This window comes from Salvelinus alpinus, chromosome 1, assembly GCF_045679555.1.
Source record: "Salvelinus alpinus chromosome 1, SLU_Salpinus.1, whole genome shotgun sequence".
NCBI classification, from domain to species: Eukaryota; Metazoa; Chordata; class Actinopteri; order Salmoniformes; family Salmonidae; genus Salvelinus; species Salvelinus alpinus.
Genome location: NC_092086.1, coordinates 37,478,798 through 37,502,704, shown reverse-complemented (window position 1 = coordinate 37,502,704; position 23,907 = coordinate 37,478,798). Strand labels below are relative to the sequence as shown.

At 45.3% G+C, this 23,907-nt stretch overlaps 3 protein-coding genes, 1 long non-coding RNA gene and 3 other non-coding genes across 8 annotated transcripts in view; 4 read left to right on the top strand and 3 right to left on the bottom strand.

Moving 5' to 3' along the window:
• Positions 1–671: 671 nt before the first annotated feature.
• Positions 672–2,027, bottom strand: LOC139559914 (uncharacterized). The gene has a single exon (XM_071376411.1). The coding sequence runs from the start codon at positions 2,025–2,027 to the stop codon at positions 672–674; it is 1,356 nt and encodes a 451-aa protein (XP_071232512.1).
• A 3,189-nt stretch (positions 2,028–5,216) lies between these two features.
• Positions 5,217–15,095, bottom strand: LOC139574904 (protein kinase C and casein kinase substrate in neurons protein 3). 2 transcript variants are annotated; one of them, XM_071399857.1, is made up of 10 exons: positions 14,653–15,095; positions 11,782–11,849; positions 8,932–9,088; positions 8,588–8,823; positions 8,227–8,382; positions 7,932–8,107; positions 7,438–7,558; positions 7,068–7,147; positions 6,756–6,835; positions 5,217–6,634 (listed from the first exon to the last, which is right to left on the bottom strand). In XM_071399857.1, the coding sequence occupies exons 2-10, from the start codon at positions 11,839–11,841 to the stop codon at positions 6,525–6,527; spliced, it is 1,176 nt and encodes a 391-aa protein (XP_071255958.1). In that variant the 5' UTR covers positions 11,842–11,849; positions 14,653–15,095; the 3' UTR covers positions 5,217–6,524. The 2 variants fall into 2 exon arrangements, with proteins under 2 accessions (XP_071255958.1, XP_071255959.1); XM_071399858.1 differs by having other exon boundaries at positions 7,100–7,147.
• Positions 15,096–16,279: 1,184 nt separating this feature from the next.
• On the top strand, positions 16,280–17,752 carry LOC139574893 (uncharacterized). The gene is made up of 4 exons (XR_011674856.1): positions 16,280–16,349; positions 16,905–16,933; positions 17,124–17,155; positions 17,375–17,752. It is a non-coding gene; the product is annotated as an uncharacterized lncRNA (long non-coding RNA).
• Positions 16,733–16,821, top strand: LOC139540141 (small nucleolar RNA SNORD88). Its single transcript, XR_011668098.1, has one exon. It is a non-coding gene; the product is annotated as a small nucleolar RNA SNORD88 (small nucleolar RNA).
• Positions 16,962–17,049, top strand: LOC139540131 (small nucleolar RNA SNORD88). Its single transcript, XR_011668094.1, has one exon. It is a non-coding gene; the product is annotated as a small nucleolar RNA SNORD88 (small nucleolar RNA).
• LOC139540138 (small nucleolar RNA SNORD88) lies at positions 17,206–17,293 on the top strand. The gene has a single exon (XR_011668097.1). It is a non-coding gene; the product is annotated as a small nucleolar RNA SNORD88 (small nucleolar RNA).
• Positions 17,753–17,843: 91 nt separating the features above from the next.
• LOC139574878 (SH3 and multiple ankyrin repeat domains protein 1-like) overlaps positions 17,844–23,907 on the bottom strand; it is an 86,633-nt gene continuing 80,569 nt past the window's right edge. The window contains exon 27 of the mRNA XM_071399856.1: positions 17,844–23,474. Within this exon, the coding sequence (XP_071255957.1) occupies positions 23,402–23,474 (73 nt within the window). The 3' untranslated portion in view covers positions 17,844–23,401. The remainder of the gene's footprint in view (positions 23,475–23,907) is intronic.

Below are 23,907 nucleotides of genomic sequence, written 5' to 3'. Positions count from 1 at the left end.
GCCCGCCCCCTGGTCCTCTTCCCCACCTTCTGGTCCTCTCCCCCCCCCCTCTGGTCCTCTCGCCCGCCCCCTGGTCCTCTTCCCCACCTTCTGGTCCTCTCGCCCGCCCCCTGGTCCTCTTCCCCACCTTCTGGTCCTCTTCCCCACCTTCTGGTACTCTCGCTCGCCCCCTGGTCCTCTTCCCCCCCCCTCTGGTCCTCTCGCCCGCCCCCTGGTCCTCTTCCCCACCTTCTGGTCCTCTCGCTCGCCCCCTGGTCCTCTTCCCCCCCCCTCTGGTCCTCTCGCTCGCCCCCTGGTCCTCTTCCCCACCTTCTGGTCCTCTCGCTCGCCCCCTGGTCCTCTTCCCCACCTTCTGGTCCTCTCGCTCGCCCCCTGGTCCTCTTCCCCCCCCCTCTGGTCCTCTCGCTCGCCCCCTGGTCCTCTTCCCCACCTTCTGGTCCTCTCGCTCGCCCCCTGGTCCTCTTCCCCACCTTCTGGTCCTCTCGCCCGCACCCTGGTCCTCCCTCCTGAGGCTGGCTGACTCAGCCCTGCCCTTTCCTGTAGCTACCAGCAAGCCCTGTATGTTCAACCCTGGTGTTAATCCTCCCTTGGCCTATAACAGGGAGTTGTGGTTCTCCCCCATCTTCCTGTGGTCCGCAGGGGGGATTGGGGGTTTCATCTCCCTGTGGGCCTTAGGGGGGATTGGGGGTTTCATCTCCCTGTGGGCCGCAGGGGTGGATTGGGGGTTTCATCTCCCTGTGGGCCTTAGGGGGGATTGGGGGTTTCATCTCCCTGTGGGCCGTAGGGGGGATTTGGGGTTTCATCTCCCTGTGGGCCGTAGGGGGGATTGGGGGTTTCATCTCCCTGTGGGCCTTAGGGGGGATTGGGGGTTTCATCTCCCTATGGGCCGTAGGAGGGATTGGGGGTTTCATCTCCCTGTGGGCCGCAGGGGGATTGGGGGTTTCATCTCCCTGTGGGCCGTAGGAAGGATTGGGGGTTTCATCTCCCTGTGGGCCGCAGGGGGGATTGGGGGTTTCATTTCCCTGTGGGCCGTAGGAGGGATTGGGGGTTTCATCTCCCTGTGGGCCGCAGGGAGGGATTGGGGGTTTCATCTTCCTGTGGGCCGCAGGGAGAATTGGGGTTTTCATCTCCCTGTGGGCCGTAGGGGGGATTGGGGGTTTCATCTCCCTGTGGGCCATAGGAGGGATTGGGGGTTTCATCTCCCTGTGGGCCGCAGGGGGGATTGGGGGTTTCATCTTCCTGTGGGCCGCATGGGGGATTGGGGGTTTCATCTCCCTGTGGGCCGTCGGAGGGATTGGGGGTTTCATCTCCCTGTGGGCCGTAGGAGGGATTGGGGGTTTCATCTTCCTGTGGGCCGTAGGGGAGATTGGGGGTTTCATCTCCCTGTGGGCCGCAGGGGGGATTGGGGGTTTCATCTTCCTGTGGGCCGCAGGGGGGATTGGGGGTTTCATCTCCCTGTGGGCCGCAAGAGGGTCTGGGGGTTTCATCTCCCTGTGGGCCGTAGGAGGAATTGGGGGTTTCATCTCCCTGTGGGCCGCAGGAGGTTCTGGGGGTTTCATCTCCCTGTGGGCCGTAGGGGGGATTGGGGGTTTCATCTCCCTGTGGGCCTTAGGGGGGATTTGGGGTTTCATCTCCCTGTGGGCCGTAGGGGGGATTGGGGGTTTCATCTCCCTGTGGGCCGTAGGGGGGATTGGGGGTTTCATCTCCCTGTGGGCCTTAGGGGGGATTTGGGGTTTCATCTTCCTGTGGGCCGTAGGGGGGATTTGGGGTTTCATCTCCCCGTGGGCCGTAGGGGGGATTGGGGGTTTCATCTCCCCGTGGGCCTTAGGGGGGATTGGGGGTTTCATCTCCCTGTGGGCCGCAGGAGGGATTAGGGGTTTCATCTCCCTGTGGGCCATAGGGGCGATTGGGGGTTTCATCTTCCTGTGGGCCGCAGGAGGGTCTGTGGGTTTCATCTCCCTGTGGGCCGTAGGAGGGTCTGGGGCTTTCATCTTCCTGTGGGCCGCAGGAGGGTCTGGGGGTTTCATCTTTCTGTGGGCCGTATTGGGGATTGGGGGTTTAATCTTCCTGTGGGCCGGCCGTATTGGGGATTGGGGGTTTCATCTCCCTGTGGGCCATAGGGGGGATTGGGGGTTTAATCTTCCTGTGGGCCATAGGGGGGATTGGGGGTGTCATCTCCCTGTGGGCCGTAAGGGGGATTGAGGTTCTCCCCTGGAGGTGTTTTTGTATCTGAGAGAGACCAGGGGAGGATGTGAGAGCCCATCTGGGAGTGCTGTGTAACTGACAAGCTGGGAGAACGCTCATCTGCTCCTCTACCCCGTGTCTTTCTAACAGGGATGGTGAGTCATTTCTACACACACCGGTCTGTGTTTACATAGGGATACCCACAGACACACAACAGCCACACACGCACGCACACACTTTCTATGTACCTTACCCTGCTAGACTGAATTGTATCAAAGAAGACATATGAGTAACACAGCATAATCGACATACTCCCATCTCCTTTAACATACACTCAGCATTATATGAACATTATGCATACACACAATATTCTTTCGATTTGCCTTCAAGGAAACATCTTGCATTCTCATTCATTTGCAGACAGACATGCACTGAGTCAGACTAACACCAGTTCCAGGGCTTTTAATTATGTTTTTTTCCAGCAGCTCTCTCCATGGCAACCCAAAGTTCTGCTTGTCACAACATGAAACATGAGGGAATAAAGACATTTTCCCAATATGCTGCTACACCAGTGAGCATATTTCTCCTTGAGAAAGGCCTGCTGTATGCTGCCAATCTGATCCTTTAGCCCCCTCTGTTGGCTGCCTGGTGAACTGCAGATGAGTCTGCATGGGTGCATGTCCATCTTTCTACCTTGGTGTGTGTAGGATATTAAGTGTAGTTGAATTTCATTTGAACGAGACAGAGAGAGAGAAACGGAGAGACAGAGAGACGGAGAGAAGGAGGATCCACACAAACAGAAGAGATCATGAGGGATAGGATCAAATCACTCTTCTAAGCAAAATTATATAATCATATGACACCGGAGGTAAAGCCACTGTAAACTGACTCTCTCCATTGACTGTCTTCGTGGTGACTGCTGTGAGTGGCAGGAGATGTGATGTATGACTGTTTCATAGTAAATACAGAGGGCAGAGACTATGTACTAAGAGTGGTTGGCCACATGTTGACCTGACTAAGATAAATGGGTGACACTATTGGCCGGTTTGTCTTTGAGAGCTCACTGGCGTCAATTTCAATGGTTGTCAGGGGACCATTAGCATGTAAATGAGCTGTTTCCAATCATAATTGCCGTGACAAACAAGTGAGTGTTAATTGTTATGTGTTGGCATTAGACTTACTGTACAAAATTAGCTCTCTTAATGAATATAAATTGCTGAATTCTATCTCTGTGGAATAGGAGGGAGGTGCATCCAAGCTGATAATAAGCTGTGCTCTGATTGGCCAAATGAAGACTCAGAGGTAAGCTTATTGGATAGCAAGGGTGTCGGACTACCAGGAACTTAGAAACGGAATCCCTACAAGGTGAAGGTAACCTTGGGGTAGCTGACTCTACGGTTCCATGGACTACTATGCACCCTTAAGATGAGGTAAGATGAGGTGAATTCGTCATTTGGATGAACTATCCCTTTAAGCGTCTTTCCCCCCTCAGAGTGGCATCATTAGGTTGTGTTTCTATCACACTGTATTTGTGCAAGTCTAAACCATCACGACACACAAGCTAATAATGCATGTTTGCTTGCCTTCATAATGAAACAATGAGGGAGTGTGGAGAGGGCCAACAATCTATCTACTATATCTAGCTACCTGTCAATTCAGTAGTCCAGAGTTCAAAGGTCACAAACCAAAATGAGAGTAATTTCACAAAAATTTTAATTAAAATCCAACAGGAAATGCAGGAGAGTCAATCAACACAATCAGGAAGTCCTTGGTGATGAGAGTAGTCCAGTGATTACATTTCCCCAGGAAGATAATTCAAAGGATCAGGTTTTTACAGCACAATTACTCAACTATTTTACTTTCAAAGTTTTAAACAAACATTTAATTCATTGTTTCCTCACACCACCACGGCCATTTTTTAAATATTTATTTTATTTTTTATTTTAAATTGTATCCCCTTTTCTCGTGGTATCCAATCGCTAGTAATTACTATCTTGTCTCATCGCTACAACTCCCGTACGGGCTCGGGAGAGACGAAGGTCGAAAGCCATGCGTCCTCCGAAGCACAACCCAACCAAGCCGCACTGATCTTAACACAGCGCGCCTCCAACCCGGAAGCCAGCCGCATCAATGTGTCGGAGGAAACACCGTGCACCTGGCCCCCTTGGTTAGCGCGCACTGCGCCCGGCCCGCCACAGGAGTCGATGGAGCGCGATGAGACAAGGATATCCCTACCGGCCAAACCCTCCCTAACCCGGACGACGCTAGGCCAATTGTGCGTCGCCCCACGGACCTCCCGGTCGCGGCCGGCTGCGACAGAGCCTGGGCGCGAACCCAGAGACTCTGGTGGCGCCGCTAGCACTGCGATGCAGTGCCCTAGACCACTGCGCCACCCGGGAGGCCCCACCACGGCCATTTTGACCCATTCTTCCTACTTACGTGACCCCATACAGGTGGGGTATCATTTTGACCAATCAACAGATGTTAAACTATGTGGCATACAAATCATGGCATGGTTCTAGATATACAGTAGACGTTCCATTTATGTTTTAGCTGTAATACATAACCTTTATTTCTGTTGAATTCCATATCACATTACAATGATACCATCTGTTTGTTGCACTGCTGTGCCACTTACTCCACTCTGCTCTACTCTGACACAGTCTGTGATACACACTTGGGAGCCAGAGATGTCTGTGTCTGACTGTCACTCAGACTGACAACTCCACTGATGTGGCACCATAAACATGCTCCAGAGCCCTGTTCAACACCCAGGCCGATGGTATTCACACACACATACACACACACACACACACACACACGGCTGCAAGCACTTGTATACACACATTCACACACGCACACTCAAACACACACACACACATATACTGTACATTTAGCCATTCTCTTCAGTGTATGTGTAAATAAACACTGTAGATACTGTATGTCCTGTAGAACAACACCAACACAATCATTAAATGTGTCATCACTTGTCATCTCCTGTCCCAAGAACACGGCAACAAAAGTTATCAACATCCGTTTTGTTTCATTTTATTCTTTAGAAAGGCTCAAATATACTACTACAAGAGACAATGAGGGCCGAGGCTTACCTTTCACACACATGCATGTATAGTACACACTCACATATACACACACATGCATGTATAGTACACACTCACATATACACACACATGCATGTATAGTACACACTCACATTACACGCACATGCATGTATAGTACACACTCTCATATACACGCACATGCATGTATAGTACACACTCACATATACACACACATGCATGTATAGTACACACTCACATTACACGCACATGCATGTATAGTACACACTCACATATACACACACATGCATGTATAGTACACACTCACATATACACGCATTTAGAAATGGAAAAGAAAAACCAGAACGTGGACAGGCCCAGAAATGGCATCCTATCCTTCACTTTGGCAAAGTTTCTATTAAGGGTAGTTGTCATCAAGAAGGCGATGAGAGGAGATCTATTACAGTCCCTCTGAAAGGAGATCCCAATCCTGTCACATCGTACTCTTATAACATACACAGACTACAGGAGACATTACTGCTCATACTATTACTGATAAGGCTAAAGGTATTGATGAATTGTGCTCATTGTCAAAGTTTCACTCCGTTCATAATAATCACTGATTAAAGCCTGTCTAAGCACTGTGATAAGCACTTATTTCTACATAAATATATGGTTCACTAAAGCGAACAGGAGAGTTTAGCTCTATAAGAACAGCAAACATAGAGTATGGCTTCAGCATCAAGTGGTGACATGTACAATACATGTACGTACCTATAGAATCAGCATCGCATCTCTCAAATTATACAAAAAAGGCATCATACATCATATAGCTTTCATATAGGTGTCTCAGGTAAATATATGAAACATTTTCCAACATATTTTAAAGAAGAAAAAAACCAGGATATTTGATGCCGTGTAGGTATGCCAAAAGTTCCTTCAGAGCTATCATATCCCCATAGTGTATTCTCTTTGGATGAAAGCTTTCCTTCCTATTCATAAATTATTTGACCTTTATTTAACTAGGCAAGTCAGTTAAGAACAAATTCTTATTTACAATGACGGCCTACCCCGGCCAAACCCTAACCTGGACGACGCTGTGCCAATTGTGCGCCGGCCTGTGGGACTCCCAATCACGGCCGGATGTGATGCAGCCTGGATTCATTAAGGAACAGTACACAGTACACATCAGCTGAGGATCATTTTAGACACAATGTTTCTTATCAAAATGAGTCACTTTCATTTTCATTCTATCTATTTCTTTTTACAAACATAGTGGTGTAACTACACTGTTTCTACATAGTTGGCTGGGTAGAGTCCCTCTCTCCCTCCATCCTTCATCCCTCTACACCAGCCCTGGTCATCCTCATCCTCAGTCTTCAGAAACTCCTCACCTGGAGGGGAGAGGTGGAGGATGGTCATAATATATCATTCAGTAACAGAGTACCACAGACTCTCTCTCTCTCTCTCTCTCTCTCTCACACACTCACAGACAAGTAGAGCGTGAAGGCCTACCTGCTTTAAAGGAGAGCTCATCTGTCTCCTGTCCGTCGTAGTCATAGAGAGCCCTGACCTTTACTCCTCCGATCATTACACTGAGAGAGAGAGTGTAAATCAACCATACACTAACCGTAACTACAAGCAATTAACACAACAGTCAGTATCTGAACTATATGATTCTTCATAATGAGATGGGAAGTGAGTACTACATGTCTCCTGTATCATACTAAGACTGTAACGTAAAGTCCTCCAAATACTTAACATCACTGAGATAGAGTTGTACTGTAGGAGGAATCAATAAAGACAGACAGATGGAGACATGTTTACCTCCTCTCTATGGTGCCTTGCTGTGACTCTACCTCTTTCTCTTTCTTCCCTTTTTTGCTTTTCTTTTCTGGCGTCCACTCCTGAAAGAGACGTTTCATTAGACCCCATTGTACAACAAGGCAGACCGGTCCATTATATTAGCCTCCAGAGACTGTAATACTGGTCACATTGTTGTTATACTCAGTATGTTGGACCATGCACTACTGTTATACAGTCTGCTGCATTAGCTTGTAACACTGTTCACTACATTAGACTAACTCTGACAATAACACAGGGCAGAAGTCTACATCAATCCATATTACAGTACACTATATTAGGCCCCATTAAGTTCCATTAGCCCGCTGTGTCTGTGTGTGTGAGTGTGTTGCACCTCGAACTGAGGCCAGTCGGTGGGCATGCCCGGTCCGTGGGTGTTCTTCCACCAGCGCAGGTCGTCCTGCTCATTGATGGCCATGAGAGTGTTGTGGAGCTCATTATACACAGCCTTCACACTGGGAGAGACGTGGAGGGAGGGAGAGGAGGAGGGGGGAGGGAGAGAAGGAGAGAGGGGGAGGGAGAAGGAGAGAGGGGGAGTGAGGGAGAGAGAGGGGGGAGAAGGAGAGTGAGGGAGAGAGAGGGGGGAGAAGGAGAGTGAGGGAGGGGAGGGAGAGAGGGGGGGATAAATAGAGAGGGGGGATAAGAGAATGGGGCATGACAGAAATGGAGAGTGAGAGATGAGATAAAGACATTTACACAACGCAACTACAACAAACACACCCACGCCCACCGTCCTGTGGGTGTGTTTGTTGTAGTTGCGTTGTGTAAATGTCTTTATCTCATCTCTCACTCTCCATTTCTAACAGTCTGGCTGCAGGTGTAGCCTACCTCTCGTTGTTGGTGACGTCCAGGTGTCTGTGGACGGACAGGAAGGCCTGTTTGAGGAAGCTGATCCTCTTCCTCTCCTCCTCCTGTGATTGGTCAAAAATACACTCCATCTCCTCCATGTAGCGAGGGGCATAGCGGGTCACCTCCTCCAGAACCTTCTCATAGCGGGCTCGCACCTGGGGGTGTCGCATTGGAGGGAGAGTTACACATTATTACACATTATTACACACACAGACTCACACATTCACTTCTCTCCTTCATTCTCTCCTTCATTCTCTTACTGTCTATCACTTACTTTCTCTGTCTCCTGCTGAGCCAGCTCTCTTTCCTCCTGAATCTTCCTCTGTTTCTCGATGGCCACGTCAGGGTTGCCCTTGGCGTGGACCTCCCGGTCCCTGGCAGTCTGCTCCTTACGCTGCACTTTATGGAACGCACTCCTGGCTTTGTCCAGCTGGAGGGGGGGCATAAGGTAACACTGACATATTAGTGACTCAATGAAGACTCCCATACAAACACTCCCAAGTCATTTACCTCTGCCCTACCCTATATAAAGGTATGATCTTTGAGTCTGGGAATTTCTCAGTAGAGATTGTCCATTCAACGCGGTGATTCATAGTGTCTTAGAGAGACCTCTCTTTCATCTACAGTATTCTAACCTTCTTCAGTCGTTTGGCCCAGGGCTTCTGAGCACGTGCGAAGCCAGTCCCAAAGTCCTGGGACTCCTTGAAGCCTCCAAAGAGCTTCTTATGGAAGGTCTCTTTCTGCCAGGTCCTGACCCGGTCCCCGTCCTCCGAAACCAGGGAGCGACACACAGACGAGTGCAGGGCGGCGAGACGGTCGGCGGAGGAGAGGAAACACTGCCACGCCTGCAGGAGGGATCCATAGAGCGGGCCTGTAGAGGGAGGAGAGCAGAGAGAGAGAGAGAGAGAGTGGATGGGTATACAGTATCAACAGGGAACATAGTGAGCAAACAGTGAATCTCTTCAGCTGCAGTACTCACTGGAGTCCACCAGGGGCTTCCACTTGTTGCTCCACTCGCTGAGCTGCTGAGCGTACTGCCTCTCCACACGGGCTCTCTCCTGGAAGCACACCACGATGTCATTACACGCCTGGAAGGCATCCTCCGTGCGCTTCACCGTGCGCTGGTAGTTCCCAGGCTAGGGGGAGGACAGAGAGAGAGAAGGAGGGAGGGAGGGAGGGAGGGAGGGAGGGAGGGAGGGAGGGAGGGAGGGAGGGAGGGAGGGAGGGAGGGAGGGAGTGAACAAGGATGAGGAGGGGGAGGGAAAAGTTTGAGATTGATTGAACATACAGTAGTAATGTAGCAATGGATATTAACACGGATAGTGAAGTTCATTTCAGTTAAATAACAATTTTACTGTTTCCTCTCTACACTCTCAACACCGTGACCTGTAACCTGTTCTCATCCTAACGTCGATCTGTTTTCCTTTAGACAAGTCATTTTAATGTTTTGAGGTTTCTGTAAAAGCCTAATGAAGGCACCATGGGGTGTGGCTGGTGAATACAGGCCCATAGACAGGCCAGTAAAAGGACAGATGAAAAGGGAGTGATGGAGTAAGAGAGGGCAATTCACTGAGGGTAATGACATTACCAGAGTTGTGTTTGTGGATGTGGAGTTTGGAAAACGCTCCATTATTTTCCTGGCTCTATTTTCACCCCTCTGCTTCAGTTTGATCACTTTTTTTCATTTCTCTCTCTCTCTCTCTCTCTCTCTCTCTCTCTCTCTCTCTCTCTCTCTCTCTCTCTCTCTCTCTCTCTCTCTCTCTCTCTCTCTCTCTCTCTCTCTCTCTCTCTCTCTCTCTCTCTCTCTCTCTCTCTCTCTCTCGCTCTCTCTCTCTCTCTCTCTCTCTCTCTCTCTCTCTCTCTCTCTCTCTCGCTCTCTCTCTCTCTCTCTCTCTCTCTCTCTCTCTCTCTCGCTCTCTCTCTCTCTCTCTCTCTCTCTCTCGCGCTCTCTCTCTCTCTCTCTCTCTCTCTCTCTCTCTCTCTCTCTCTCTCTCTCTCTCTCTCTCTCTCTCGCTCTCTCTCTCTCTCTCGCTCTCTCTCTCTCTTGCTCTCTCATCCTCTCGCAATCTCTTTCTTTCTTTCTTTCTTTCTTTCTTTCTTTCTTTCTTTCTTTCTTTCTTTCTTTCTTTCTTTCTTTCTCTCTCTCTCTCTCTCTCTCTCTCTCTCTCTCTCTCTCTCTCTCTCTCTCTCTCTCTCTCTCTCTCTCTCTCTCTCTCTCTCTCTCTCTCTCTCTCTCTCTCTCTCACTCTCTCACTCACTCTTCCTCTCGCAATCTCTCTCTCTCTCTCTCTCTCTCTCGCTCTTTCACTTTCTTTCTCTCATACATACACACACCTTGGCACATTTACAAACAATATCTATGTAATTGTCTCTCCTTTAGGTCATCCTATTCCCGTTTCCTCCCTCTCCCTCTCTCTTTGTGTATGTTGTGGTTTCTACTGACTCTGAGAATTAAGTGAAAACAGCTGAGGAATCTTGCCCAAAGCCAACAGCACTGCTCCGGAACTAGCCGCAGCCAACCAATCACAAAGGCCGAGACAGCCACTACAACTGAGCCTGTACAACACTACAGTATATCACAGAAAACAAGTAATCAGAGATCTGACATGGTTCTCTGTAACAAATCACATTTCATGTACATACCGATACAGTAGAGCAATCAAATGGCTGTATAGTTCTGTACATAACAGGCAGAACTAGAACAATGTGAAATGCTGGGAAACAACATAGTGAACCTAGAAACTCAAATCAATCAGACAGTACAGTGGACTGTCTCTCCAGTGATGGCTATTCTACACACTACAGAACTTAACTAGGAACAACTATGACAAAACAACCTTTATACTCCATAATAAGAGTCAGAGCACATATTCAACCCAACACTTCACAATGACAGGCAGCAGCCAGAAGAGGAGGGCCAGAGAACAGCACTAAGAGGAACTGGGCTGGAAACACATCCAACACAACAGGAGGGAGCCCAAATTACAGAGAGAGAGGGGAGATGAAAGTGGGGCAATGACCAGGAGGCCAGCAAACAGGAAGAGAACAAGCAGACTCGGGTCAGTCGGATGGAGCTCTGTAGGATGGAGCTGCAACTAGCCAATTGGTGGAGCATAGAAGCCAAACCAACCTATCCTATAGCCATAGCACATTTATCAGCCTATCATGATATGAGCATTATGGAGGATGGTTAAAAACAAATATATTTTTAATTTGAGAAACATATTGGCTATCTGCTCCCTCTATGGACCCCAATGGACATTTATATTTATCAGTGTTATTATTGTTTTGTTTTTTCATTCACACCTGCACTGTTGGAGCTCGGAGCTTTAAGTGTTTCACTGTACACTGCAACTAAATACAAATCTTAAGCATCCAACAACCCATACGTAAAATGTATGGCGCATGACTGTGAGTTGGTTTGGATAAAATCGTCTGCTAAATGGCATATATGAGGAATTATTAAGTTGTTATAATCCATTTCAGAGTTGTTTATTAACAGGTAATAACGTTGTAATGATTAGGACACGGCTGTAAAGAGGTGGGTGAATGATGGGATGATGTCCCAGCTAAAAGGGAAGCAGAACTTCATGTATCTGAAGCTAAACAACATATAGCCAGCCTAGTGTGATAGAGAGGCCTTGTACACACTGACCTAAGAGCAGCAATACTGTTTTGTCTGTCGCGGGAATCTCTTGTACAAGGTTATCAAGACATCCTGAGGCTAAGTGGTGTTGTGTTTTCCTGTCTGTTCCTTCCCCCTCCACTTCTTTCTCCATCTCTCTCACTCCATTTCTCTGTGCACACACACACACACACACACACTCACCATCCAGAAGCTCTGTTTGGTGGCATCTTCAGTGGCAACCTCAGGAGGGAGAGTCGACATCCTGTCCACTGAAACAGAAAAATAAATAGTGAAATCATTTATGTTCTTCAACATTCTGTGCACCTCTCAACATACCTTTACACCACCCGGGTGGTCAGTTGAATACAATGATGGAAATCCATGAAGACCAGTTTGGTTTAGAAAGTCTGAGATAATTATTTTCCGACACAGTAAAGTTTATTCAAGAGGTTGTTACATGTATAAATACAACTGGACAGATAGGATGATACACTGTAAAGGCCTTGCTGTGAATTTGACAGTAACTTACAGGCAGCTCAGTCATAAGTACAATTCTGTGTTTCATATTGTAGCATACCTACTGTAATTTAAATACGGTATCAAAGCAAGTACTCTTCAACTGTGAATGAATGAAATTCACTGAGGGGTGGGGTTTATATTTCACAGTATTTTTCTGTAATTACAAGGGATTGGTGCAAGCAGGTTGGCTGCTGCAGTATGCAAAGTGTTTGTCACACATGGTAGTCTTAAACAAATCTACTTTCAAACAAATGTATACACCTCACACACATGGTTATGGGCTTAAAAACAAGAAGAAACCTGTACCATGCCAGATATAGAGTTGAAATATTTAAAACATAAATCACAGAAGACTGAAATATAACAAAACTGTTTGACATAGAAACACTGTATTTTCATTGCGTAAAAAAAGAAATATCTTGATAAATTAACATATTCTGAAAAATATTGATAACATTCCACCCATAAGGCCAGAGAGAGCACTTTGGTCACTGACTGCAGGAAAGGGGTACAACTTGCTGCCACTCCAATCTGTCCCCTATACATTTTAAATTGATGAGGCACTGTAACCACATAGGAGTTAAATTGGTACAGCATTCTCACTCACGGTGCAACAAATATAGCATCTTACAAGGCATGCCTCGAAATATGGTAATGAGCCAGAAACAACAATACCATGCACCCACTAGTGGTCAAAAGGTTTTTGGTGCTCCAAAGATACGGTATGGTACTGTACTCTGTGGTTTGGAATTACAATACCATTAGAAATACAGCAATTATTTGTTGTTGTTGATAATACCCCAAATTACCGTATAAATTACAGTTTTCCGTTACAGTTTAGAATTGGACAAATGTGTTGCAAAAGCAAAGTATAATTTCTACAGTGTACAGGGTAGATTGATAACTAGGTGAGAGGGAGTTATTCTGGCGTGGTACAGTATCAGTATAATACAGTAAAACAGATACTCAGAGGCCTGGCATTTAAGGCCCTGAGTCTACCAGCAAGTCTGGAATGCCCTCTCCCACAATTCCCAGCTTTGAAACTTGAGCAATCCCAAAATAAACAGGGGGTAAAGGTCACCCCACTGTCCCCGTCTCCCTACTCTCTCCCTCTCTGTGACTCTGCTGATGGGCTTGTCTTCCCCTCTCGCCCTAGAGAAGACATAAAAACATAGACACACATGCAATACGCACACAACACACACACAAACTCACATGCTCCTGAATCTACAGACACGCACTCAGACAGACAGTGCCGGTTCCAGCGACATAGAAGGTTTCTTAGGGCCCTCGGCCGCTAGCGGGCACGACCCCCAAAAATATAATTGTCTAAACTTACTGTTGAGAGTAAGAATACACCAGGTACAATTTCAAAATGCGGTTGTACATCAGCAGTTTTTCTGCTGCAGAAGAGGCTTGTGGGAGGAGCTATAGGAGGACGTCCTCCTACAATGAGCCCGTCCTCCTATAGCTTCTCCCACCAGCCTGCACTGTTCTCTTGTTATGTCAGTCACTGATAGTTAGTTTTGTTAGTCATTCTCATTAAGATATCATATTAACATGGCATATGTCATTACAAAATGTGTAGAATTGCAGGAAATTAGCTTAAAAACTGCAAAAAAATCCCCAAAAGGCTAGAGACAGACTCACATGCTCAGTGACACAAAATATAAACTAGAGAGACAAACCCACATGATCCCAAACAGCTTACAATAAAACCTCTCTCAAGGCATTTTACAGAGAATGTAACAAATCCCACTCTGTCACAAGACTAATCTTTCTCTGTCTGTTTTCCAGATATCTTTATCTCTCGCACCCTCAGTCAGACCCACTATCAGATCCAGTGATTCTTCTGTATCTGCCTCTAATCATGGGTTATCACATGATTCTCCATCTTCAGTGAGGGCCTGTGATGAAAGTGTGGATCCTTTCTGTCTCTCTCTCTCTCTCTCTCTCTCTCTCTCGCTCTGTCTGTCTGTCTGTCTGTCTGTCTGTCTGTCTGTCTGTCTGTCTGTCTGTCTGTCTGTCTGTCTGTCTGTCTGTCTGTCTGTCTGTCTGTCTGTCTGTCTGTCTGTCTGTCTGTCTGTCTGTCTGTCGGTCGGTCTGTCTGTCTGTCTGTCTGTCTGTCTGTCTGTCTGTGTGCTGTCCAAGTCAAACTATTAGAAATCTCTGGAGGAGTCCAACACTTTTGCAATAGCCTACCCCAAGAGAAAGCAGAAAGCGTAAATCTTCTGAAACTTATTGAAATGCTCAAGCCTGGCACATACTCCCACTGCCAACTCTCTCACCCCCTGTCTACCTTCTCTTCCCCCACCACAGTACCCATCACCCCCTCTGGCATACACTCTCTCTCCTCCCCCTGTCCCCCGTTTTGGCTGTCACACATGACTCAGTACATACACCCACGCCTAGAGGAAATATATAGCAACATATGAATGCATACTACAAAAATAGACTTGTACAGTAAACTATCAGTGTATCAGGTCTTAATGAAGTTTGAATTCAGCCAGAGAAATCTGAGGTTACAGTGAAATACATGGAAAAGTTTCTTACCTCTCACTCGTTCACTGCTGCTGGTGGCCTCACTGTTTTAACTTGCTCTTCTTTTCTGGGTTAAGTTTCTCTCCACCCTCCTCTCTCTCTCCCCGTTTGTCTCTCCCCTTAGCCTGCTCAGTTTTCTCCGTAGTTCTCTCCTCTCTCTTCCACTCCTTTTACCGTGCTTTTGCTCCCTCTTCTTCCCTTTCTTTGGCCCACTGTCCGTGTCAGATGAGTTGGCTGTCTTTTTCCCCTCTCTCCTCCCTCACCCGCTTTCTCCGTTCCCTCTCTCTCTTCAAAACAGCTGCAGAAAACTAATTATCTGGCTCTTTGTACCACACCACTGGACAGCACCCCTCCCACTTCTGCTCTCTTTCCCTCTTTCTCTTTCTCTCTCTCTCTCTCTCTCTCTCTCTCTCTCTCTCTCTCTCTCTCTCTCCATGGAGTGTTAATGAAGTGTGCAGTGTTTTTGGCTTTTACTGTGTATGTGTGCCTGTGGTCTGGGGTAGCAACCTTTGACTAGGACTGTTACAGAGCACTGTGTATGTGTGCTATATAGAGCATAAGGTTTTGTCATATAACTATATGTATGTATGTGTATGTATGTTGTTAAATACCACTACACAAGCCACAGAATCACATATTATATAGTCAAAGATAAGAAGAACAAAATTCCACCCCCTATACGTCCCCCTTGCCACTCCTCTATACATTCCCCAAGGGTGTTTGGGGGTCTGCCACAGCTGGTGAGGACATCCAGTGTGTGAGTGGGTGTGCGTCTGAGTGTGTGTGTGTGTGTGTGTGTGTGTGTGAGAGAGAGAGAGAGAGAGAGAGAGAGAGAGAGAGAGAGAGAGAGAGAGAGAGAGAGAGAGAGAGAGAGAGAGAGAGAGAGAGAGAGAGAGAGAGAGAGAGAGAGAGAGAGAGAGAGAGAGAATGTGTGTTTTACTTTAAAGCTGGGGATCTCCGGAGATGAATAGGAGGCCATATTACCAACAGCAGTCACTCACATACCTTATGATCTCATGCCTAATGCTTTGCTACACTTCTCTGTTCTGCCTTGCCAGGACTTGTCGTTTAAAAAATGTGACAGTTGAGCTGCTGACACAGTGACTCTGCAATGCAGGCGTGGCATTCAAGCTCATGTTATTGTCATGGTTCAGTACTTTGACTAAATTTGAATTTAAACAGTTTTGATTACTATGTTTAATACTTGTTGCTCATCCCAAATGATTCTGAACCTAAAACATTGGTCTGTCATTGAGGGGAAATACAGTATTATCAATCCACACATTATGCTTCCAAAAGTAAAACCACTCACACAAAGTTACCATTATACTGAAGTGTATTATACTGAAGTGTATAATGGTAACTCTGGCAATAAAGTATCCTGATCACATGTTCTTTTTACCAATTAATCATGTATGCTTTGGCATGTATGGCCTCTCCAATGGATATCTTATCCAAGACAAAATGTTGCAAGTAGTTAACAAATTAAATATGCATATAATACACTTTAAATACATTTTATTTCATAGTTCGACTTCAAGTTGTTAATTCTAAACAAGGTGATTGTATTTACTTACGGCGCCTACGATAGGCAGCCAAAAAAAATGGGGTCCTATTCTTTGGACCTCCCAGAAATGACATATAAAACCGGCCATTTTGGTGGGTCAGCCTTTTCCTAAGGTTAGATTGGAGGGGCAGCACGTGGCTTGGTGAGTGTGAAGCTTGACATTTTCGTCTTATTTGAATTAAACGATATAGCTAGATAGTTACTTTCCTCAGCAGTCATGTTTTATTTAGTTAGACAGTAAACGAATTCCCTCGATGTTGCTAGCTAACGTTAGCAGCTTGCTAGCAAAGTAGGCTAATTGTAGAACGTCTGCAGGAAGCTCATGTTGGCTAAGTAGTTAGCTATAGCTACTTAAACGTTTGTATGGAACTTTCAATTTATAATTTCGACTTGAGGCTAATCAATTGTTTGGCAAATATATCTCGTTTTGATTTAGCCTATAACTAAGAGGGTAAACCTTTCTATGGACACTGCTTAGCTAGCAAGTTACCTGGGGCATTGCGGTGTCTGGCACGTTGTCTGAAACGTCTCCTATGATGTTTTTCACTGGGCTCTGAAATTCTGTGGCGATAAAAGTGCTCTCTGGCTCTGACAGGCCAGAGTCTGAGGATGCTCGCGTCTACTGTAGTTAGTCTTGTCTGCTTGATTGTCCGTTGCAGATATTGTCCTTATGGTAGTCTTTTTCTATTGTCCAAAGGTTACGAGGCTGTCAGAACAATCCACAAGGTGAGTCTGGTTTTCTTTCATGTACTTTGTTTTCCTATGATGTTTTGCACTGGGCTCTGAATTTCTGTGGCGATAAAGTGCTCTCTGGCTCTGACAGGCCTGAGTCTGAGGATAATGTTAGTCTGAGTCTTGTCTTGTAGATTTTAATGTTCATTGATTATTGTCCTAATGAAACTTATTTTCCCCAAAGGTGACAAGGCTAAGTCGATACCAAACTACAAGGTGAGCTTTAAGTACTAATGACTAGCAAATTGAATCCTTGTTTAAATGTCTTTCTCTTGTGATGTTTTGCACTGGGCTCTGAATATCTGTGGCGATAAGGTGCTCTCTGGCTCTGACAGGCCTGAGTCTGAGGAGACAGATAATAATTAATCCCATAGGATCCTTGTAGTTTGGGATGTAATTATTTTCAAATGGTTTTCTATCACTTTTTTCATGCAGATCTTGGACCTCCACAGAAGATGAGTGGTGACTGCAGTCTGTTAACATGGGGTGAGATCTTCAATGGATAACTTAGAGGCCTGTGTTTTGCACGAGGTGCTGTTTTACCTGCATTTCCAGCATTATCCAGCTGGTGTCACTTCAGTCCCTTTATTTGTTTCAATCAACCAGCTCACCAATTTATCAAAGCAATAAGGATTATTTCCCCAACATGACCAAGATTGCGAAACAATATCCCTTTTGCTAATAATTCTGTAGATGTGGGAAGAATTGTTAATACAAGGGCTGACTCATCAATGGAAATGTGCTGACCTAAGTGAGATTCTTTTTTATGTTCCCTATTATGTAAGTCTGAAACATTAAAATATTTTGATCAGATACTCTGGGTCATGTCCTTTCTAACTTTACTGGTGAGCTCCCCCCATGCAAATGGTCAATTTATTTGTACATGGAATAAATGTCCACTCAATTTTATTTCTGCATTTTATTATAATTCTAATTTATTCATCTCTAAACATTTGACATTCATATATTTGTTTATATGAATGTGCATATGTATATCACATTCTGTAAGTTACTGTTCATCTGCTCATACTTCTCATCAGTTTAAAATATTCTCTTAAACAAGATGGTGCATTCTATACAGCCAGATCCTTCCATCTCCTGACAGCGTAATTATACACCTCTTGAATCCTGCTATGAGATGGTGGTGAAAAACACTGCAAAACAAGTTTGTCACTGCCACATTTACCCAACACTAGTAAATGGTAAGGTTGTCATAGCAGCAGGAACAGGCATTCATACCTTATTCTAAGAGGAATGTGATAATGAACCCATTGCATAATGCAGTGACTGTAAACCAGCTGAACAGTACATAGTCTCTCACAGTGCAGCAGCTGTGTAGGGGGCTTTCTGCAGGGAGTTGATGCCTGGAGGACATGCAGAACAGAGGTCTTCCATAGGGAATGGAGCGAGCGGTATAGAAAGCACTTCAGTTAAATAACATTGTACCTTCATTTGAAACATTATTTGGAAGACAGATTCTTTAGAACTTTAGGGTTAGATTTTTTACATCTTAAACCATAATTGGGATGAGCATTATTTTCATCGTCCTTATTGCTTTCACCTGCATTAGGATAACCTTGATCACCAGCATCGCAGTCACAAACGTCATTCCCCATCCTGAACTCTGCTCGTGTAAGGCTGTCTACACAGGCAGCCCAATTCTGATATTTTTCTCACTAATTGGGCATTTGACCACATTTTTTTCCAAATCTGTCAAATACAACTGAATTACTGCATTGTTCTGCCTGTGTAAACAGCTGAAGTGTGTGTGGGCATAAGAACAAGGATCTGAAGGCCTCGCATTTCTCCTTCAGATCGGAGATGGAAAGCACTCATGCATGTAACCTGTCAATACCCTCCCACTGCTGGGGTGTGTTTTAGGACTCTAATGTGGTGTTTAGTAAATAGAGATAATGGAAGAGCCCTTATTTGATTTTAGTGATGGAGAAAAGAGATGTCCAACTGATCACAGATTAAGCTGAAAGCACCTAATCCAAAGTGAAAATAGGTCAATAGTATAATTCCTGTGAAAATGACAAATCAGGGGTATTTAACCTTTCCTTGCTCAGGGACCCCCTCCCAGGCAAACAGGTGACCCAGGGACCCCATCATACATGAGACATTTTTTAAACCTTTTCTCATCAGGTGATGTAATCAACATTTAAAAATAGATTTGGTAGATAATTTGTCATTATTTTGAACTCCCCACATAATTGGAAGAGGATACTCTAACACAGCCTATTACCTAGAAAGGTAATTTAAACACTTTCACTAAGAACAACTGTTTAGCTGGTTAAACAAAGGTTTGCCATGTGTTGCCAAAAATGTATGTCCAAGTCAAGAAATCTTTCCAGCAGCACTCGCCACACTGGAAATTTATACACGTGTGCTGTTTCAAGGCCTATGTCAGACACTCGTGTCATTATTGGCTTCAATGAGTGTAATTTTCTCTATATTAGGAGTTTTTTTTAAAGTTGACATAATTATAAAGAAGATATTCTCCACTGTAGGTATGTAATTCAAAATGTTTATTCTGTTATTGGTAGTGATATAAAAATCACGTTTTGTTTTGTGGGTTTTGCGGACCCCCGGTTGAATAGCCCTGACAAATTCATGTTTAAATGAGTAGATAGATAAACAATGAAATATCAATAAATAAAATACTACTTTAATGATCCATAATGACTTGAAATGTACAAAATATAAACAAATTTGATGTGAATAACTATATGCATCTTTTTCACAATACCATTTGTCTCGTGGCCATTTCAAGGGCACAATAGCTACATCTTGATCTGCATAAAATAATGTGAATAATGACAAAGTAGTGAATCTAACTTTGGCTTCCACACAGTGAGGTTTAAAGTGATACGTATATTCACAGTTTTATACACAGACGCTGCCTCAACGTGAGAGGAAGCTTGGATGGCAGAGGAATTCTTGCATAAAAATATATTTAGGGCTAGATTCAACCCAGAACGCGGAATATCCTCGTTATAGCGCAATTGACATTGAGAGGTCATTTCCAATTGAGCCGACAAATGCAGTGTTTACTGTGAATGCAGTCTCTGCGAATGCGGGAACATTGTCTTTAAATGCCAATCGTGCTATAACGCGGGTCTTCCACCCTCCGGATTGAATCTAGGCCTCAATGTCAATCTGAAGCATACATCAGTCAAACCTTCATCATTTCAAAATATTATACCAAAACAAGAGGGCAAAGGAAATGTGGTTTTATGACTAGACAAAAGCCTTGATATGTAAAGCATTTTCTACATCAAACTAAATAGATATTTTTTCTGTATTTTTGGAAGTAACAATATAGTTGAATTATATTTATATACATTTTAAATTGTTAGACACCATGGTGTCATAGTTTGACCTACAGTCATGAATCTCATGATAACAATTTTATAGGATTATATCGACTAACTACGGGCAAAATTATGAAAATACATTGCCTAAAATGCAAGAGCGCCACCTCAGCCATGAAAGGCAGAACGGGGAACTGCACCTTATAACAGTAAGGACGATGATAGTAATGATAATAGTAACAATAATTCTCTTCATATCAATAGCAGTATTCCAGACCCATTTTAAGTTAAAAAATTGTTGTAAGAACAATTGTAGTATTAAAACAGAACATATCTCCTCCCACTCATTTGGGCCTCAGTTCATGTTCTCATGCTTCTGTAGAAAGAGTTTCTGGAAGGAGTGGGGGGATTGGGTGGGAAAGAGGAAGATTTGGCAGTTTGTTTCTCTTTCCCTCCCCTCTCCTTTTCAGTCTCCTTGCACAGAGAACTTTAGAACGGTTGAATAGCAGTTGCTTCGATGCTTCGAAAGTCTTTCGTATAAATGGAGTCAATCTTCAATGAGATACTGTTTATGTCACGTATTCCCTCCAACTCTGAAATCACAGTCCCTTTTAGTATCAGATACATCTTGGATCCAAACAAATATATTTAAGGTGTCCCATTAATTCTGAGAGAGAGTGTGTGGAGAGAGAATGTGAATATGTGTGTACATTACGTACATGAGAATTTGTAAGTGTGCATTTCTATATTGGTCAGTATAGTGATCTGTGTTATTGAGTGAGAGGATGTACATGTCTGTGTGTTTATTTCTATGCTGTTGGTCTGGGCACTTATTTTTGCTACAGATTTGTAATACAGTGACCAGTCTGTATATAATATGCCGTTATTTACATTTACATTTAAGTCATTTAGCAGACGCTCTTATCCAGAGCGACTTAAGAAGCTATAGAGAAATAGAATGTGTTTACAGGTCCTTATCGAAGGGCCTTCAGTGAGCATGGAGCCCTCCCATTGGTGAGGTAAAAACAGACAACCAATCACACACAGTCATACAGACAGGTTTCCTTCATACACAGCCACTACAGTCAAGTGAGGATTTACCCATCAAGCTCTTTCCAACAGGGGACCAGTCATATCATTCAGTCCAACAGGTAGGGGCTCCGCCGATGACACACTGACCCCTACAAGAGGTGCTCCACCTACGACATTACCCAAGACATGCATGTAGGCTGCCACCTTGTCTCATTCATGCCCATATTCATTCATGCCCATATTCTGAACTACTATGAATATTCATCCCAATAAATCGCTCCAGCAATGACATTCACTCAGACAAAGAGCTCTTAACATTTCTAGTCACTCACACAGGTTTTCATTGACTGCACTCCACTAACTGTAAGGGGAGTCTCTACTGAAACTGAACACATCTGAACAGCCAGCTATGGAGCCAACAACAGTCAAGCAAGACAGCTACTGTACCTAATCCTTACCCTAGGGTAGAGAGGAGGAGCTAGACAGCTAACTAACCCTAGGGTAGAGAGGAGGAGCTAGACAGCTAACTTACCCTAGGGTAGAGAGGAGGAGCTAGACAGCTAACTAACCCTAGGGTAGAGAGGAGGAGCTAGACAGCTAACTAACCCTAGGGTAGAGAGGAGGAGCTAGACAGCTAACTAACCCTAGGGTAGAGAGGAGGGGCTAGACAGCTAACTTACCCTAGGGCAGAGAGGAGGAGCTAGACAGCTAACTAACCCTAGGGTAGAGAGGAGGAGCTAGACAGCTAACTAACCCTAGGGTAGAGAGGAGGAGCTAGACAGCTAACTTACCCTAGGGTAGAGAGGAGGGGCTAGACAGCTAACTAACCCTAGGGTAGAGAGGAGGAGCTAGACAGCTAACTAACCCTAGGGTAGAGAGGAGGAGCTAGACAGCTAACTTACCCTAGGGTAGAGAGGAGGAGCTAGACAGCTAACTAACCCTAGGGTAGAGAGGAGGAGCTAGACAGCTAACTTACCCTAGGGTAGAGAGGAGGAGCTAGACAGCTAACTAACCCTAGGGTAGAGAGGAGGAGCTAGACAGCTAACTAACCCTAGGGTAGAGAGGAGGAGCTAGACAGCTACCTAACCCTAGGGTAGAGAGGAGGAGCTAGACAGCTAACTAACCCTAGGGTAGAGAGGAGGAGCTAGACAGCTAACTTACCCTAGGGTAGAGAGGAGGAGCTAGACAGCTAACTAACCCTAGGGTAGAGAGGAGGAGCTAGACAGCTAACTTACCCTAGGGTAGAGAGGAGGAGCTAGACAGCTAACTAACCCTAGGGTAGAGAGGAGGAGCTAGACAGCTAACTAACCCTAGGGTAGAGAGGAGGAGCTAGACAGCTACCTAACCCTAGGGTAGAGAGGAGGAGCTAGACAGCTAACTAACCCTAGGGTAGAGAGGAGGGGCTAGACAGCTACCTAACCCTAGGGTAGAGAGGAGGAGCTAGACAGCTACCTAACCCTAGGGTAGAGAGGAGGAGCTAGACAGCTACCTAACCCTAGGGTAGAGAGGAGGAGCTACCTAACCCTAGGGCAGAGAGGAGGTGCTACCTAACCCTTGGGTAGAGAGGAGGAGCTACCTAACCCTAGGGTAGAGAGGAGGAGCTACCTAACCCTAGGGTAGAGAGCAGGAACTAGAGCTACCCAGAGAAGACAGGAGGAGAAAGCACTAACTCGTGTTAATAATGAGGACAATCCTCGTTCTCTCTTTCCCTGACAACACTAAGAACTGATGAAAAAGCTAAACAACATTTGATTGTTTCTCTCAATATTTTGGGCTAAGTTTTGTCACTATTTTACTCCTATTGTTATTTGTTTCCTCAATCTACATTCAGTCATTCCATCCTCGTAGTGTTTGTGTGTGTGTGTGTTACTGTATTTGTGTGCATGCGAGTGGATCTGTGTGAGTCAGCTACCAGGCCCTGAGTACCAGGCATTGGTCAGCCCTTTTTCCATCCCTCATTTCCCCTCTCTTTTCCTGATTGGTCCTCCCTCTGGGTGAAATCAGGTCCTCTGCTTTTGTTGTGTGAATCCATCATGGATAGCAGCAGTTGTGGCCTCTCTCTCTCCTGTTCCTTCACCGACTGCATCCCCCGTCCTTCCTCTTTATGTTTGTCTTCTCAGCTCCGACTCCCATCATCCCTTCTTCCTCGTGGTGACAGAGCAGAAATGGGAAAAGGAGAGCTGGAGAGCCTTGGGAAAGAAAAGAGAGATTAAAGTCATGTTTTTTTGTTTGTTTGAGCCATTAATGGACGCTTTAACAAAAGTAAGAGCTGCCCCAGTGCCATACTATCTGAATAACACATTCATGAATTTTGAGCCCGATTTCAATTCAAGAGACGAGAGAGACAGGAGAGGGAGACAGGAGAGAGAGACAGGAGAGAGAGACAGGAGAGAGATACATTAGAAAAGGGAGACAGGAGAGAGACATGAAAGAAACCATTGAAAAACGGGAGAGAGACAGAAAAGAGATAGAGACAAGAGAGATGGGAGAGAGAGGACAGAGACAAGAGAGACAGAAGAGACAGAGGAGAGAGGACAGAGACAGAAGAGAGAGAGAGGGGAGCGAGAGAGGACAGAGACAAGAGAGATAGAGGAGATAGAGGGGAGCGAGAGAGGACAGAGA